This window comes from Lichenostomus cassidix, chromosome 2 (genome assembly GCF_008360975.1).
Source record: "Lichenostomus cassidix isolate B80296 chromosome 2, HeHo_3.0, whole genome shotgun sequence".
Taxonomy (NCBI): Eukaryota; Metazoa; Chordata; class Aves; order Passeriformes; family Meliphagidae; genus Lichenostomus; species Lichenostomus cassidix.
Window position 1 is genome coordinate 64753516 of NC_139482.1, and position 18805 is coordinate 64772320.

Consider the following 18805-nt stretch of genomic DNA (forward strand, 5'->3'; position numbering starts at 1 on the left):
CCTTGCCACCTCCATAGCCTATCAACAAATCAACTAGGTTTTTCTTTTGCAGACCATTACTTTTCCCACTTCTTTCTTTGGCACAAGGCAAAAACAGTCACAGAGGCTTTGCAAGCTGAGCTGGAGACATGGCAGCAAACACAGCTACAAGTCAGGAAAATGCTGCTTATTTTCACTCTCTACCCAACACATGACAGCCTGTTACACAAAATCAGCAGCAAAACTCCCCCCACTTTTGCAAAAAAATAACCCAACCCCAAACTTATGTAACTCTGCAACTAATCTTTGTTAATCTTGAGCAAGGCATTTAAATCCACAGAGTAAGCCTATTCTTCTCATCCCCCCACCCTCCCAGCCTATCTGTGTGAGAGAAAAGGGAAACAAATAGAAGCAAAGTTCACAGCCTTGTGGTTTTTCCTTTTGACAAGAGCAAAGTGGCATCCTGTCCTGAGGCTGCTCCGAAGTAAACCCTCCTGCCTTGCCATATCCCATGCACTGAGCACCTTAAGAGAAAAGCTGCTTTCACAGACCAGTTGTCAGTTGCTCTTGGCTAAAGCATGGAAATCTCTACTCTCGCCACGTACCACTGCCTTGCTTTTGTCTGGTATTTTTTCGTTGCCTATTCCATCACACACGTAAAAACAGAAGAGCGGCCATCTGAAGTGTTCCTTTACGGTGGGCAGTGGAAGTATTTGACAGTCCTCAATCTGGTAAGCAAATTGTGTTGTACAGTGATACCAATATGTCTATTTGTTTGTCTGCCATCTGCGCCTCAAGACATATGCAGCTGGTGTATTTGCTGCTGTTAAACTGCTTCCTTTGGTGGTTTATACCCCAAAGGAAAGTAAGGAGGGATCTGTGCTTTCGCTGTGAAATGTATTCACAGGTTTCATGCAGACAGAATATGTAATGGTGAGATGCTTGGTTTTCAGAAATCGCTTTGAAGCTAGCTGCCTCCTTGTAAAACAGACATTGACAGTGAGGGGAAGGACAGAGAAGTAGGGGTATGTCCAGCCAGGACCCGTGCAAATTTGGAGCCTGTTTTCTAACCTTTAATTCAATAGATTTCAACACTGGCTGGAGTTTTAATTCCATTCTTTAATAGGCTTTTATGTCCTCTAAACTACAGTAAAGATAAGACAAAGCAGAGCACCGTGCTAATTTAGCCATTCAGAGTACCTGCTTCATTTGACAATCAGTTGAGAACATGAGGGAAAGGAATTCCAGCCTGTGGAGAGAGGTGCTTGTGACATTATTACCTGAGCTTTAGCAGCGCTATCAACTGGTTGTACATTTCCTAAAAGCACAGAGAAAGAGAGAGACTGTAATGTGTTCTGGTTCTTCTAATGTGCTAACATTTCACAGGCTAGAAATCAAAGTGAAAGCACAGGAGATACCCAGGGGAGAAGGCTTGTTCAGAGTCCAAGGCGTTCATCAGCAACTCGTGGAAGCAGTGGTGGTGGGATAGAAAGAGCAGGCTTGTGGAGAGGTTTCCTGCAAGGAAAAAATTTCAGGGACACTTGCTAATTTGAAGGATGAACGCAGGCACCTACACAGCCTTTCATCCATTCTGTGTGACAGTCAGAGGTAAATATCAGTGGGAGGTCTAGTCCAGGACATGTTTGTCTCTATTTTTACCCTTCAGAAGGAGACACCTCAAGCTGGAGTTCAGTGGAAGCCTAAAGGCTCCCCAGCTCAGAGTGGGGCTTTTGGAGACCCCCAGGGGGTGGAAAATTTGGTTTTCTTCCATCCTCAACCATTCTGTGACTCTGCTAAACATTTGCAACCAAGAGGTGGTGAATGGCAAATGCAGCAGCCGCAAAAACCTGGGGATTCCAGGAGCCACAGCACTCTCCTCAGTGGCCAAGCCAGATGTGGAAGGAGGAGGACACACACATATCACCACAGTCAGGGTGGCATTTGTAGTGCTAATTGTGATGTTGTCTCTATCAGTAAAGCCATTCTTGGGGGACAGGTGACCCCACTAAAATACCACCCATAATTTCAGGCAAAAATGCATCTCCACCCCTCTCCCCTGGCACCATAATAATGAGATTTACCACCCAGCTCTAAAGCATGAGATCAAAGGACAAAGCAAGTAAGCAATCTCCCAGTATTTTGGAATGAAGAAATACTGAAATTATCATCCAGCTTCCCTAAGTGACCAGCAGTAGATGATCAGAGAAAGGTTGGACAAGACAAGAGCATGTATAAGCATGAAATGAACTTCCCATGGCTCTACTGTCCCACTAGCATACTGACTAAGCCAGCCAAAAAAATAAATCCAGGCTAAGGTACCTAATACCCATTCAAAGCCTTCCCTTCATCTATCTAAAGGAAAAGCAGGCCTGCTCATACCTCTGGTACTTTCCCCATCCTGTGTGCCACGAGGCAAGTGTGCCTTGTGTGAAATAGCACTTAATTTTGTTGGTGTAAACCTGCTTCCTTGACAACTGGACTGGACTGGATGCCTCATTATTTCTGTGTTGTAATCTAATCTTCCATCCCTGTTCATGTTTTCTTTGCCACTCATTAGAGTGGCATTAGGTTATCCTCTCAGTTACTCTTTTCTGCAAGCTGGAAGTCCAAGCCGTTTTCAGCTCTCTTCACAAAGGGTTGCTTCTTTCACTTAAACATCCATGTTGCTCTTTGCAACAGTTTTTCAGGTTTCAGGAAGAACCCTGAAGGTGGGGCTGCAGTGGTCAAGTTACGAGCATACATGGATTTACACAGTGGCCCAAAGGTGTTTCCTTGTTCTTGTTTGTTTCTTCTTGACAATTCTTAATTCTCTATTTGTTTTTTTTGATCACTGGTAGGCAAGGAGACAGCAAATTGAGAGTTATCCACACTGGGTGCAACATTTCTTTACTGGATGGGGATAGCTAACATAAAACCCAGTGTTGAAAAATATATAATTGAAGCTGGTTTTTTTATTTTTTCTGAAATGCTTTACATTGCACTTCTCAACACTGATTTTTGCGTACTATTTGATCTCTCAGGCACTCAGTATCCTGAGATTCTTTGGCAATTTTACAGTCAGGCTTTGCTTTGACAGGGAAACAAAACCCCAACAGATTCACAAAAATTTACCACTTCAGTATTTGCTCCCTTTGCCAGTACATTTACAGATCTGCTGAACAGCTCAGGTCTTATTAAATCTCCTTAAGTGAAGGCTCTTGCTCCACTTCCCTGGTCCTTTGTCTCCCAGCTTTTAACCACTCATTGATCTGATCCCAGTGCTAAAATGGAGCTGCTAGCCAACAGGGAAATGGTTTGGGCTGAAGATATTGCCTGTCTCTCATGCAGAAAATGTCACAATGGGACAGGGTGTGCAAAATTATTCCTTCATGGATGGCAGTCCTTCATCTTCAGAGATTTATTCATTTTAAGGAAGGATTGCCAAACAATGAAAGGGGATAAGAGAAAGAAATTCTGTCACTCCCTTCTCCTGCTGAACTGGGTAGCATTTTTTGGTAAAGCAGAGGCAACAAGGTGCCAAAAGGTTGTTGAGTTGCTGTATAACAGGAAGACAGTGAAAAGACAAAACGTCCCACATGCTGTGATGCTCTCTGTGGGGCTCCACAGGACCTAAAAGACTCATCTCATGGTTTGGCATTAAGCCATTCCATTGCTGCTGAGGGACATCGAGGAACAAGGGGTTCCTGTCAACCACACATGTCCATTGTGTGCACATCCAACACACTGAATTTCTGCCAGTCTGAACGCAGTCCCAGAAAACACCTCAGGATGTTGGGAGATGTGGTCATGGGGAAGAAGAGCAGGCAAAAGCTTCACACTGGGCAGTTCTGGTTCAGTGGATCTGCTGCACTGGGCAGGCCTGGGCAGTGCCTTGGAGGCTTCCCCAGAGCCAGGAACACAGAGACAGCCTCTGTCCAGCTCTTCTGCCTGTGTCCTGCCAGACTGGGATTGCCTGGCTTCTGGCACTGGCTGTCTGAGTCACTTGGAATTTTTTCCTCCAAAATTTCTTTTGTCTTTGGACTTGTATTTAAAAATTTCTTTCTGTGGGAAGCTGCTCTGTCCGGCTCACTGTGATCTGAAATGGAAATACTGGGAAAAATGACATTTTCTGCAGATGGAAATACTGCTTTTCTCCTAGTTCTGCTGGAGAGATGCTAGAAGAATTCCTTCTAGATATGACCCTCTTTTGGCACTTCATTCAATTCCTTGCTAGTCATGTGGCTCTCCCAAGAGAGCTAGAGCTCTGACATTGCTCCAGATTCATCTTCTTAATGATCACAGCAATCAAGATTCAGAAAGGAAATGTTTTTGTAGGGGGGGAAAAAGGATAAGTGGGTTTTGTATCAAAGAAGTTCATTGACTGATTATTGAACAAGCAGATATGACAGATAAAACCAGCTTTGTATTAATTTCATTCATCTGTGACACAAAACAGTGCAAGTGGAATCATTCATTGCCTGAAATATCCAAGCTCATAAAAATCTGCTCACTGCTGTAAATCCATTAGTAAATCACTGCATAATGAACACACTGCACCTTTAAAAACTATTAATTGCATTCCTGCCCCAATTTATTCCTGACACTTTCGTCTTTCATAATGGAAATACTTTTCAATTGTCCTGAAAGCTGCTTTGTATTTATTTCAGAATAGGCCCAGTATTTAGTAAAGATATTTTCCAGGACACTATCATGTGAATGGATGTGTGTCTACACTAAGTGTTGACTGTTATGTCTAATAACTTGCTCAGAATATTGGATTTATCCCTCCCTAAATGGCAGAGCTTGGAGCCCTATTTATTTGTACTAGTTGGAGATTTCAATATACACATATGGCAAGATCTTATACACAAAAGTAAATCATGTCAGGTTAGTTAAACAGAAACACCCTTTTGATCACAGCACCAGATAAAGATTGAGGTTTGTCTTTGTCACTGTGAATCTCAGTTTGGAAAATCGATCTGGCCAAATTAAATGTTTCTACAGCACCCAGCACCGTGGAACTCTGCAGGGTCTGGAGGGGAAAGCAGCCTCTCTCCAACAGAATGAAAATTATATATCCATATTCTCCCTTTTGAGTTAATCATTAGCTTTCTGAATGCTTCCAGTCTTCCTTCTGTTCGTGTGGGAATACTTTAGGGAATCCTTTCTATTTACAGCCAGTGGATTTATATTCCATGAGCGCCTGCAATGGATTTGGGAGTGCCAGCATTGCTGCTTGGGAAATTCACAGGACATCTGGAATAATTTGATGTTTTCATGTATTTTTTTTTAATGTCAACATTTTCCCTTTAGTGGAGGGCTACAAGATTTGGATGCACTTTTCTTGCCAGAATAACCCAGTGGGTTTGGAGCTCTGATTTGAATCTAGTGGGGGTGCACAATACCAGACTGAGCAGCGCTAGGGATGATCCTAGCTAAGTTCAATTTTCTGGCTTGAAAATTACTTGTATAATCTTCTATTGGTCTTGGAAATACAGGGTGATCACTAAAATGTCTGGAACACCTTTGAAACTATGGTGAACTACAGCAGCACAAATCCAAGCTCCCGAGGCTGAGTTCAAACTTCTTTAGGAGTTGTTCTGCTCCATGTTTAGCCAGAGAAATGGGTCAGGTTACATATTCAGATAAGCATTTTCCATACAGAAGATAAAATTGTCCTCCCCTGTGAATATTTACCAGGCTGAGAATGTGGCTGTTTTGGGACTGTTTCTTTTCAGAAATGTTTGTTTTAGTTAATATTGAAGTGGGGAAAGAAGCAGCCTATCCCTGTCTCGTGATTAATGTAAGGCTGACCATGAACAAGATAATAATAGCCCCATCCTCTGGGAACCAGGCCTCTCCATAATTGCTTTATTGGCAATTAGTCACCATGTGTCACTGGACTGTCACCACCCTCATGTTCATTTTTCATGCCTTTTACAGAAAGTTACTGCTGACTCTACAGGGTGTAACAAGAGCTTCTGTTTATTACCAGGCTTTTCTTAGCTCTTCGAGGACTTGGTATTGGTGTCCTGGTGAGGCCAAGGATTGGGACAGACATTTGGGCTAAACGTGTTTGTGTCTAAGTACACTGCACCCCAGCATGGACTCTTCTGTACCAGACCCATGACTTGGAGGACTGAATCCCTACTGACTGAAATAGTCCCTGCTAATTGTGATAATGGGGAGAGAAAAAAACCACATTTAAAAGAGCTGCTTTGGGTGCCTCAGAATTGAACAGAAACATATGTGGGTTCTGATGAAGCTGCTTGGGTTTTTTTTTTTTTAATGTAAAGCTGTGCCTGTTCACCCTAAGCCTTGATGGGAAACATGGGCTTTGCAGCTGAACTGGGTGATGCATGACCTCTGATACTTGTCCTGGGTGATCTGTGTCAGCACCTCCCTACCTCCACTGCTGTGGGTCTGCACAGGCACAGGGACAATCCAACAGTGGTACCGACTGTCATGACTCTCTGGATGGTGGAAAAGATAGGGACAGAAAAATTTATCTTTTCCCTGTGCTGGGAAGAAAAAAATATTTGGGGATAGTTGCAGGTAACTGCAAACTATGATCATTTTGTTGCCCAGGAAGGCTCAGTCTCTGCAAACTAAAGCTTGCAGAAGCCCTTGTTTGACAACAGGCATGGTGAAATCATAGTCCCCTCCTCCCCTCATGTATTTTGATAAAAAAGGAATTTCTGTTGGAAAACATTGCATTAATCCTGTCCCCTCCCAAGCACCACCCTTCTCAGCTTCTGCAGAAACTGATGAAGTAATCAGCCACAACTTCAGAGACTTCGGTCTAAATAAATATCTGATTCAGAGTAAGATCATGGCAAAAGAGATCTCATCCTGAAAGCTGTAGCCCTCTTTCCATTTAGCATCACTAGCTGATCCAGTGTTTGCAGTAAGCTGCATTCCCCATATTGCATCACTCTGGGACAACCTAGCCTTAGAAAGAAGAAGTCACCCCATGAGTTAAGTGAACTGAACTGACTTGGTGCCAAATGCAAGAAAGTGGGAGAAGTATTTTTCTGCAAGGTTCTGCCTTTGTGCATCTGACAAATCTAGTTCATCTTGATCTGCTATGTAGTGTTAGGAGAGAAAATGGAGTAATTAGAAAAGCAATATTGGTTTAAACCACAATAATCTGACAATTTTACAAATAATTTGGAGAGTCTGGATCTTTGCTTCTAAACAAAGGACTTGAAGTCCTTTCTTGAATCCTTTTGAGTTCAGCAAAAGAGGTTCTGTTTTTGTATCTTATGCACCTAATTCTCAACTTAGATAATTTTGAGCTACTTGACAGTGAGATCAACTGCACTGTGAATCCCTAGAAAGAAAAACCTGTGTTGGATAAATGGTGAGGAAAGCTATCTAGCAATTGCTTTACAGGAAACATGTCCTGGCATAACTTTTTCTCTCCTGCTCAGATACATCCAGTGGTCAACCATTAACATAGGAAGTGTGACAGAGCTGGCTTTTCAACATGTCCGTTCACCCATCTGAATCACATCACACATCTCTGTTTAGTCTATTAACGAGGATACTGTTAAAGTTATCTCCCAACCAACTTTATTTAATCAGTTGGGGTTAGTAAAAGAGATTTAGCCAACAGCTATTTCCCTCACCAGGCTTGCAGCTCACAAACAAAACAGCTCCCTGAAGAGCAAGAAAAGATTTCATTGAGGAGCATGCTAATGAAAGCTGGATGAGCTTCCCTCATTAGGTGTAATTACTTTAGGTTTTGCAGGCTGTCTTCTATGGGGTGTCCTTCCTGGCTGATGTGTTGAGACTAATTAAGAAACTGCGATGTGCTAAGTGCGTAATTTCCAGCAGAGACCTTCTTTTCAGTGTCCTGGCTTTCCCAGTGTCCACAGTAAGTACCCCTTGTCTCTGTATGTGAAAATAATGTTTGCATAAATGATTAGGGGGTATAGTACCAAAAGTGTGTATATAAAATAGGTAAGAACTAAGGGCTTTCTTTTACCATTGAATTTGCAATGGATTTAGACCATTTAGAAGAAGAAAACAGTGCCGAGCCTGTCATGGTTGAGAGCAAAGCCTCTTGCACAAACATTAGGGCTGCTGTCCTCAAGTGGACACAGATTGACCCCAAAGGGTGAATGAGGTGTATCCTCTCTGTTAATCTCAACGTCCAAATAGCTGTGGATTTACCAACTTAGGGCTTTTCTCTAAAGGGCAGCACAGGTCAGCAGGACATGAGAGGGTACCTAAGAGGCAGCAAAACCTCACATCTCCTTTGACGTGAGAGTGGCTTTAAATAAGCACTGGAGAGTAAAAGATTCACAGGAAAATAATTATAGTCAGAGCCTACGTCAGATTCATCATGGATCACCTACTCCCCCACAGACAATACTGTTTATCAAAATGTCGTGGGTTGGACAGAAACTGATGGGTTATTTATACATGTAGGTATGCTCTGTGAGAGTGATGCCTGCAGCACTGCTGAATCTCAGAGGGCTCAGAAGCACTGCTTAAACACGGTCCACAAGCAGCTCAGCTAGCTGGCTCGATAAAAAAGCCCTGCCAGGGATGGCATCAGAGAGACTGGCTAATTTATCTTCCCTGCACAGCTGTGTTCACCATGCTGCTCTCAATCCCCCCAAGCATCCTCACCATGCCCTCAGGACAGTGGCATAGTCTCACTCTTCCACTGTCTCACACCCCTGATTTCCAATCCCAAGCACAAAGTATGCTCAAATACAAACGCAGGTCAAAAATTGCAAATCAGCTTCCAGGTATCAGTTACTGATACCAGAGATCATTTCCTCCAGTTAAGTTGTGCCACTGTAGTTCCTGCTCTGCTGAGAAAAAATGGGTGCCCAAAGCATGCAGCTTTCACCTTAGGTTAGGAATTAGACCTATGAATTGTGAAGGTAAGGGTAAGTTTATGTGAATGGCCTTATCAAGATCTGTTTTTACTTCGTTACTGAGCAAAACAAAGGCTTGACAGACAGTCCCTTGAGGAGAACTTCTTGACCATCAAAAGATCCCACAGCAAAGGGAAAGAGAGAAAAAAGAAGAAGCAGCTAATCTTGGATTCCACAGAAAATGTCAGTGTTGGCAGTTTATAAAGCAGGGTTTTTTTTCTCTCAGTATCAACACAGAACACTGCATCTCAGAGTAAATGTGAGATAACGTGATTTTATCTGGCAATGTCATCATTTTTCATGTAAAAAAAAATGGAGATGTTTTGCCTTCTCAGAAATGAAAGCACTAACCAAATCCTATCAGTTATGTTTGTCTTCCATTTTTAAATTTCTTTCATTTTTTACCTTGGTTCCAGTTTGTGTGTATATCTTTTTGGACACTGTATACCTACAACAGAGAGCTGGTTTACCCCAAAAGCCTTGATGGAGTTATCCCGTTCTGGTTAAATCACGCTATGGTGAGTAAGAAACACCTCAGCCTCTTGCAGAGAAAAGGGAGGCTTTGCAACATGTGTCCCACCATTGCATTGTACCATTTTCCAGAAGAGCATCACAGCTTTTTCTTTCTCACCTCCTCCTTCCTGCTTATCTGAATCTGATGTTGAGCTGTATGTAGCAATCAGATGCATGTGCTTGAAGCTGCCTCAAGAAGCCTTTTAGCACACAAAGAACATGAGTGAATCGGTGCTTGTCAAACCTCTGAAGTCAATGAAATGATGTGTAGTCATAAGGAAAGAAAATCTCACTTATTGTAGCTCAAAAAAGAAATCGTGTCTGCTAACAGAAGTCTCTGAAATACAGAATGGCTGTGAGTGTAACAAAGCAGCCCTTAATTTTTAAAAAAGGTGAAATAACAAAAGAGAATCTGACAGCTCTACAGCTAATAAGCTAATGTGTGCACAGCTTTGAGTAGCTGGATTGCAATGATTGTTTACAGATTTTCTATAAATACTTTCCAGATTTCTCCTTCATTTGCTCTGGCCGTTTTTATGATGTGTTGAATAATCACATATTTCTCATCAGTCAAGTGAAAGGAGGCTGACAGTAACATGGAAACTGTGGGTGGATTGCAAGGTCAGGGAGGCCTCGTGGGGCAAATGGGAAGTGGGAGAGAAGGGAGAGGTTCAGCGCTAGGCTGAATCAGAGAAGCCAAAAAGTATGAAATAATCGCATAGAAGACTCTTTTCTCTCCAGACTTCATTTCTTAAGAGCAGTGCCTTGCAGCCCACTGCAGCAGTCCCTGATGAGTGTTGTAGGTAAATGTGGGAGGATTTGGGGTGTCTGGCTGAGGACAGTTGCTTGAGGTTTGAGCAGCCCCTTGATTTGGACAGGCGTATTCAGAGATGTGACTGGAATCCAAACACACAGAGGCATGTCAGCGTTGCTGATACCCGAGTGATAAACCACAGCCATCATGCACTTTTAACCTCATTGCCTGCTCTCTGTCCAATTCATCTCCACCAGGCCTTTCTGTGGCTGCCCAAACCTCTGCACAGGTGCAAAAGGACACTGCTCCCTCTGAAAACCATCATCCACCAAAATGAAGGATTCTTCAAGTCCTCAGCATCATGCTGGTTTCAGGTCCAGGATTTGGTATGGGCAACTGGTTTAAAATCCTCACAGTGGTGGAGATGCTGGGCAAGGGTGGGGCACAAAGTGGAACTCAGAGGAGATAGGCTTTGCTGCTTGTTTTAATCCTGGATCACAGCTGAGAATTTGCCCTTTCCATTTCCACATTTGTTTATGACATGGGAAGGTTGAAAGGTGTTAGGGCATACATTTTTATTTCATGTGCAAGAACTCTTTGCAGGAATCCCTCAAACATCAGTTATAACTTCTTTCTTACCCTACCTACATCTACATTTCATAAGAGAGTCATTTTGACTACAACGAAAAGCTTTTCTATATGAGAAGTGTCAAAAACAGGTGTTAAAAAAGGAAAAACATTTCTTCCTGAAAATTATTTTGACGAGAGAGAAACTTCACATAAAGCAAACCTCTATCACAACCTGGTATTTTATTTCTAAAGCTCTTAATACACTGCAGACATCTTGTGCTTGACAGTTCCTGGGTAGGAAATTTCCCTTCCAGTCACTATTAAGCATAAAACATCTGCCACCAGCATAGACTGATCCCTGCTATTGACAATCCTTGTGTTTTGGAACACCTTCCAACAGGCGCCTTCAGGCTTAGCTGAGGCTTTCTTTCTTCCAACACAAAACATCCGCTGGAAACACCAGGGAGATCCAGGGACATACCAGCACTTTAACGGACAATTTCCAGGTTCTGATTGCCAAGCAGACACTTTTTCTTTGGGTTCATTTCCTTGCATATTGCTATTACATTATGGCTCTGAGACTACAGGCATTTCATGGCAGATTGAGGCAGCATGCAGCTGGCTTTGGTGGAGAAAGACATGGGTGTATCAGGAGTAAGCATCAGTGCCATGTCATTTGCAGTGGGAGTACTTTTTTTTAAATCTCAATCTACTTTAACATTGTAAATAGGGAAAGCGTATGTTCTTATATAACTGGAGAGTGAACCTGAAAAATAACCATGCAAAACCACTTCAGGAATGCTGAGCTCCTTGGCTTTGTGTTGATGCTGCAGCACCTTCCTTGCAGAAATGAATAGCCATTTTTTTCCTCACGTGGACTGCTCTTACAGTGGGAAAGAGTTGTTGCCCACCTGGTAGGCCAGAGTTGCAGAGTGAGCACTGCAGTTTAGTCATGTTTTTGCACTCTGAGCAGAAGCATTTTGTTTTGCAGAAAGCATGGTCAATGTAGAAAGGGATTTTGCTCATATTTGAAGGAGACCAAATATTCTGGACTATCTAGGTGTCACTCTTTGCTATTCTACTAAGCTTAACGCAAAGGGTGAGCCTCAGTTTCCACTTATTTTTGCTTTGTGTTTTACCATTGTCATACAAAATGTTGAGCTTTGGGGATGAAAAAAGTCCACTCTACTTACGTCTCAAGCACAATTATTTTATTTGAACAAGTTTTTTTAAGTGGGAGATGGCTGAGACAAAAGATGAGCAGCCCAACTCATCAAGTGAATTTGTGTATTTCTTTCCCAGTCATCTCTTTTCAAGCAATATCTGGATACTCTCCAGAAGGAGACTAACTGCTGGAGACAGCTTGGATTAAACCATATGCATGTATTATTCAACTTAATGGCAGTATTGGGGAACACTACATTTTGAAGGGTCTGACAGAATTGAATGCTAAATAAAGTGGGGCAATGGTGGGTCAGAAGAGATAACTCCAAAACATTTTGATCTATAACAAAAGATACAAATAAATGTTGAGCAGATGTGTTCACTAAAATGGTAATGGTACAATTGTGTTTTTGTAAAAGAAGATTTATATTTTCAGTCTGTAGGCACAGTTCTTCTAGAAAGCACAATTTTCTTTATTTTCAGGCTGCAGCTGCGTTTAGTTAGGCCACCTCTTTTTCTAATTTACCCTGTGGCTGGGTTACCCTCTCACCTTTACAAAAACTAGCATTTTAGTTTCCTGGGTACTCTACTGACGTATGGTTATGAACTGTGCATGTTCAGAAGGTTTTGTAAGCTAAAAAGCTGAGAAGAGACAAGGAATGACAGTAAATGGAGGCTCAGAAGGAAAACATGTCTTACCTGGAAGACTTTCAGCAAAGATGACAACAGATCCCACATTGCTTGAGCTTCTGAAGCTCCTTTGCACTTTGCCCTGTTGTAGCTAAGCTGTATCTGAAAATAAGAAAAGAAAATGCAAGAGAGTAACAGAACAAGCAGGGTGCATACAAACCATTTTCCTTCACTGAAGCAGGACAGCAATGCCCTGACAGTAAGGATACCAGCAGGACTCACTACATCCCCTCTCATCTTGGAGCTTCTTGGTACATACAAGCTACTTGTGTTCTGCCTGCCCAGCTAAACCTTACCTTCCCCAGTGTGGACACATCAACAGAAATGGTATTTCAGATCAGTGTGATTTGCTTCCATCTGGAAAAATAGAATATGAATATAAATTACTCTCATGTGAGGCTATCTGTGTGAAGGATTGTATCTCACTACAGCTATTTTAGGAAGCTGCTGCATCACTAACCAAAAAAGGGGGTGCAAATTCCGTTTGTAGAGTGGAACCCTCTTGTTCAGGCCACTCAAACTCAACTCCTACTCCACATGTGTACATGAGGACAACCTCAGGTTCATCTTTGACCATCTTAAACGTTTCTCTTTGCAAGTGGTATTTAATGCTTAATAATTCTTGCATATTTACACAAGGGAGAAACATTTCCATTTTGTTTGCATTTCACAGTATCTCAATTTTAAGCTGTCTGGCAACTATGGACATTCATAGGCTGCCAATTACATTCAGCTTTTGGCAAAAGAAGAAGAATGTGTGTGTGAGGAATATGGCACACAAAATTAATCACCTCACACATTTAAGAGCAAAGATGCTAAGCTTTTCCCAGCACTACACAGATTTTTTTGAAGTTTCCATTTTTGTTGACATAAGCCCATTTCCTCAGGGAGAAAGAATGTGTTTCACAGACAAATGTTATGGCAGGGAATCCTCCCGGGCTGCTGCTAACCCAGCATGCACAGGTGCAGTCTCTGTAACCCACCCCACAAAGGAACAGCTGGAGACAAATATTCCACAGCAAAGGATGTGTCACTTCAGCCTCATGTCAGCCTCCAGCTGCAGCACAACATCAGTTTCTTAGACTACATATCTAATGTCAGGGAGAAATGAAATTTAAATTCTGGCATTGACATTGAGACAAAACATTTGCTAGTAAGCAATAGGATATTCAGCCAGGGCCTTACTCCCAAAAATGAATGCATGCAGGCAAGAAACTGAAGCTCTTTTACCTTTGATCATACAATTGGTCTAATGTTTCATCCATTTTTCACGATAACGCTCCCAAACTACCTACACATCTAAGAAAAAAAATATTAATGTTGCTGTACAGGTGAGCATGAATGGAGCTGGAAAAGGCAGAAACAAAGAGGAGCTGATGGTTCAGAGAAGAGTGCTGCTGGAATTAAATCAAGCAATAGCTTCCTTACTAATCTGCCACCACCCCTGCTCAGTAACAGGACTCCATGTGCCTCCTGCTCTATCCATAAAATAAATCCATGGTTCCCTGAAAATGCACTGATGGTTGGAAACATAAAAGACATGTAGCAACCCTAAGAGAGAACTATTTCTTCAACTAAACATGGCAAAGTACTAGTTAAAGAAATAAAATTTAAAATAATGCTTTAGCCCTTCTACCCTGAAAAATACAGAGAGGTTAAGAGAGAAAGAAAAATGTATAGGGAGAGATTGCAAAAGAGAATTTTGAAGGAGGCATTTGAATGCAGGCAAAATAATAGCAAAATATATCAAAAGAGGGAATTTGTTCCAAAATTAAGCCAAGAAAGGAGAGATCATACAGAGATTCAGAAAATTATGAGTGTAAAACTAATCAGAGGTTATGGTGACAGAAAGCCATTTAGTTTTATTATGCTCAGATAACACAGGCTGTAATTGTTCATGAAAGCATCCAACCCAGGGAAATTTCCATAGACTAGAGGACGTTTCCCAAAAAAGAGCTGAGTATCTGAGTAAACACCTCAAGGGGCAACCAAAGAACTCTGGCTTACGAGCCTCATAAGGCAACACCAAAGTGGATTTTTCCTTTTCCTTTGCAGCAACATACCGATGGGAAGAGAGAAGCATGAGTATTGGCCACGAGAGGTTGTCAGCACACAAGCTCTGCGGGGAATTGGTCTGAAAGGAGAAACTCATTGGTCTGAAAGGCAGTTTTTCAAAAGCACTTGATGGTCTCCAACTGTGCCCAGTGGAGTTTAGTTTGGCCAGTGGTAACTGTTTGTGAAAAGATCCCTCCCTAAAGTCTCACATGTTAATGGAAAGCAGACATGGAGGGTATGTAAATGCAGACAAATTAGAAACAAACAGCTCTGGTCAACCGAGGCATCATTTCCTTCGCTCTGGAGTCAAACAAGGTCACACCGAGTCAACTGTGACACACGCGTCAGGCGCACAAGTGATCTCAGCAGCTCTGGGGAGATTATTCATGGGCTCAAATCTCAGCCTAGGCTGGAGCCTGCAGCTGAGCACAAACTCTACCCAGCCCTGTCTTCTCAGCCCCAGGAAACTCGCTCTTACTCCAATTCTCAACGGCAAAACGAGGATGTAGCATTAAATAAATACACAGATTACTCAAAATATGGGAAGTAAAAATTCCATGTGGGCTTAGCAAACATTGGAAATAATATTCAGAGAGGAATATTTATCTCAGTTTAAACTCATGAACCTGAAACGTATCCTGGGAAACATACAACACAGGATAGGAAACAAAAAGTAAAGAAGCAGAAGAATGTTCTTGTCTGCAGGAGATAAGTTAACGTGCCAATATTTCAGATAAAGTTCAGCATATGTTTAAGAAACTTTCTTCCCCCTGTATCCATATGCCAGAATCTATGAGCAACAAAAAATAAATTTGCAATTTTATAACTAGTTTAGATTCACCTGAGTTTTTCAGGAAAGAAACAAAGAAACCAAAACCAAGGCAAAACTTAGAAAAAGTGCTAAAAGGAGACAAAAAGGATTTTAAAACTGAATGTTTGGAAGCAGAATTCCAACTATAAGTATGATTAGTTAACTAAACTTCTCTGATAATTTTGAAAGTCCCATCACTTTTATCTCATCACTATAGAAAGAAATAAAAAAAATTCTGCTCTTTTGTAAAATTTGTAAGCTGAAAGCTCTCCTCAACGAATAGAGGTTGTTAGACAAATAAATACATTAATATTTCAAAGAATATAAAAATAAGCACCAACAGGATTCCTGCCAAGAGTAGGAAAAAGCTCTCTTATTCAGTTTGGTTCATTGATAGCCTGATCAGTACACACAGCTATTGTTTTAGCCTGTTTTCTTTACCTTGGAGTGAAATAGGGGTTTTTTTTTCCTCCTTCTGTGATAATTATTTTTGACAGTTTCACTGTTTATATGTGAAACTGAGAAACTGTTAATTGAAATAAAAAATGAGTCACTGTTTCCAGCAAGTTTTGCCAATATTTTGATCTGTGTCAATCTGATCTTAATTATTAAGTTTTCTTTAAAGGAAGATGCAAAACTGTATATTTTAGTTTGGCCCCATACAAATACTGCACTCCTCAGACATACGTCAGTTTAAGAATATGAAACACTGCTAAATAGGATTGAAAGTATATTAATGACTATGCACTAGAGACCTATGGTTAAAAATAATGCCGATGAGAAAATACATCTTTTTTTTTTTTTTTTTTTGAGAAGGATTTGAGAAGCCTTTATAGCCTTTCATCAGATATGATTAACCATGATATATGGTCTATCACTAATGATGTTGCCAAAGTCAACGTCTCTCGGCTGTGAGAGGGAAATCATGTGGAAAGCCAACTGTGTGTCGCAGGCAAAGGGCAGGCTCTGCACCCTGTAGCCATCCACACATTCCCCTGGTGTCTGCTCTACAAATACTCATCGGCTGTCATAAACTTGCTCGGGTATTCAATAGAAATTCCTCTGTGATTTTACTGTTAATGCACAAATTTGGCTTGGCAGAAATATACCCTGGGATAGCAGAAGTGCAAGGGAAGATTTTCCCACATGTTTACAAGCCTGGGGTGTATGTGTACATGAGAAGGAATCAGGGGCAGAGAGGGAAAATGAAAAAAAATCCTTTGTATCCACAAAGGAAAAATAGTTTAAAAAAAAAACCAAAAAAAATCATCCTGGAGGTGTTTGAGGAAGCTAAGAACTGTTGTAGAAATCTGTCTCAGGAAGGCATTTTCACAGAAAACTTAAATGGCTCTAAAAAATGAAAGTCTAGTTAACATACATGTCAAAATGTATTTTAAAAGATACAATTATTCGAACAGAAGACACAGCGCATAGTCATGGGCTAGTGACATCACTGGACTTGGGAAGAGAGCAGCTTGCAGCTTTCCTATGCCACAACAAATTTCTTTTTTTTTTTTTTTATCTGTTTTTCCAAATCAGGATAGATCCAAGACCTTTAAGAAACTGTTTGCAAAACAAGAGACAGTCCCACTCCTGAATGCTTTTGCTGTCCTTGGACATGGAAACACTCTTAAAAGCAGTGGGAAGCTCACTGAATAAGGATGAGCAGAAATTTCAGCCTACCCCTTCCACTAAACTCTTGGCTATTCCCAAAAGCAGCCAAATTTTCCAGTTGTGCCAGTAACTTTCAAGCTTCTATTGATTTATAGGCCCCTGAGTGTTTTCTCTAACTCCTACATAAATGGAGGAGCCTGACAAAAATTACTAGTAAAGCATATCAGCTTCTTCTAAATGAGCACAGACTAAAAAGATCTCCCAGCAATCTTTTGCAGACACAACCAGTTTGCTGCTCAGCAGCAGTGCCAATGCACTGTGTGTTTGAGCAGCAGGCTGCCCCTCAGCACCCCCAGCCTGCTCCCTGTGACTGTGTGCTGCTGTCCCCATGCTGTCCGTGTGCTGCTGGAGGGTGTGTCCTTCCCAGCGAGGAGCTACATCTCTCTTGTGTAACACTGGGCCACTCACCCCTGCTCATGGACAGGACGGACATGGAACCCTCGCCCATCAGAGTCCTCACTGCATCAACCTCTTCAGCCTTTGAAACTCTTCATTTTCCTTTCCTCCCTAGATGCAACAACACATGCAATGCATACACGGTTTCTGTGCCTGCCTCTGGGCTGATTTCCTGTTCCTACTTTCTGGCTGTTTGTGCTGCTCTTTTCTGGGCATGCTCCAAAATACCTGTCAAAATGAGGTGCTCCAAATCAGACTGCCAGCCAAAAGCTTAGGCTAAAGCCTAAAAATGAGGACAAGGTGCAGGTTTTCCATCACTGCTGCCTTGCCACGGGCATTTTGGGTTTTGTTCAAGGACACATTATTGTTCAACCATGGAAAATAAACTCCTTTAAAAATCTCTTTGAAAGCAGCTTAACACATAGATTTCTGACTAAAAGACAGTTATAGGGATTATACGTGAAAACTGTATGCATTGAAGACATTCTTCTGGTTAAATGAATGCAGAAATCACTTCTACTGATACAAGACCTCTGCAATCAACCAAGCAGGCTGTAGAGCTGAAGATTATCTTTGTGAAAGAGAACAGAAGAAAATCCCAATGCCAATGAGTGAGAGGAACTGGAACATCAAATAAATATTTTCTATCTCTTTTCTCTGAAAAAGGATAACACAGATGGAATGGTTATTTTGATAGAAGGACAGCCAGGTATGAATAGCAGCTCCTGGGTACGCTAGGAGGGCTGAGGGAGGAAGCACAGCTTCCAGGGGGTTGTCACTTGGAAGCAGTAGACAAAAATGGATGTGTATCTCTTAAACAAATAGCAAAAGACTTTTTTTGTGCATGCAGTTAATAGCTCAATGTGCATTTAAAGAATCTAATGTGTATTTTTGACAACTTATACCATAAATATACATAATGTATATTGACACCATAATACCCTATCAGATGCTAAGCAGTTTCTGGAAAATACATACACTAAAAATGGTAGAACCATTCCCTTGGGACAAGAGGAATCTTTGTGCCATACACCCAGCAGGTTGTGCCTTTAGATAAAAAAAAATCCTTAGTTTGAGGTTTTTTCTATTTAAAAGTCTTTCTGTCTTTCTCTGTTGCCTTCCCCCATCCACTCATGAAACTATTTACTTAATTAGCAGGAATTTAACCAACTAATCAGCTACAGTTGTTGCTATAGTTTTCTCCCGCTGCATTTCATTGACTGTTTTGGCTGTGCTGTTCCCCAATACTGTTTAAGCCATCTGCCTAGGTATTGCAATTCAAAGTTATTGTTTGCTTGCACAAGGAATACAAAACTTTTAGTGGGG

At 41.5% G+C, this 18805-nt stretch overlaps 1 protein-coding gene across 3 annotated transcripts in view; it reads left to right on the forward strand.

The window, feature by feature from the left end:
- The first annotated feature begins 395 nt into the window (after positions 1 to 395).
- ADTRP (androgen dependent TFPI regulating protein) overlaps positions 396 to 18805 on the forward strand; it is a 30007-nt gene continuing 11597 nt past the window's right edge. For 2 of the 3 annotated variants that reach the window (XM_085051907.1, XM_085051908.1), the window contains exons 1-3: positions 396 to 710; positions 7703 to 7837; positions 9269 to 9370. In XM_085051907.1, coding sequence (XP_084908033.1) covers positions 558 to 710; positions 7703 to 7837; positions 9269 to 9370 — 390 coding nt within the window. In that variant the 5' untranslated portion in view covers positions 396 to 557. The remainder of the gene's footprint in view (positions 711 to 7702; positions 7838 to 9268; positions 9371 to 18805) is intronic. The other variant, XM_085051909.1, reaches the window with a different exon arrangement.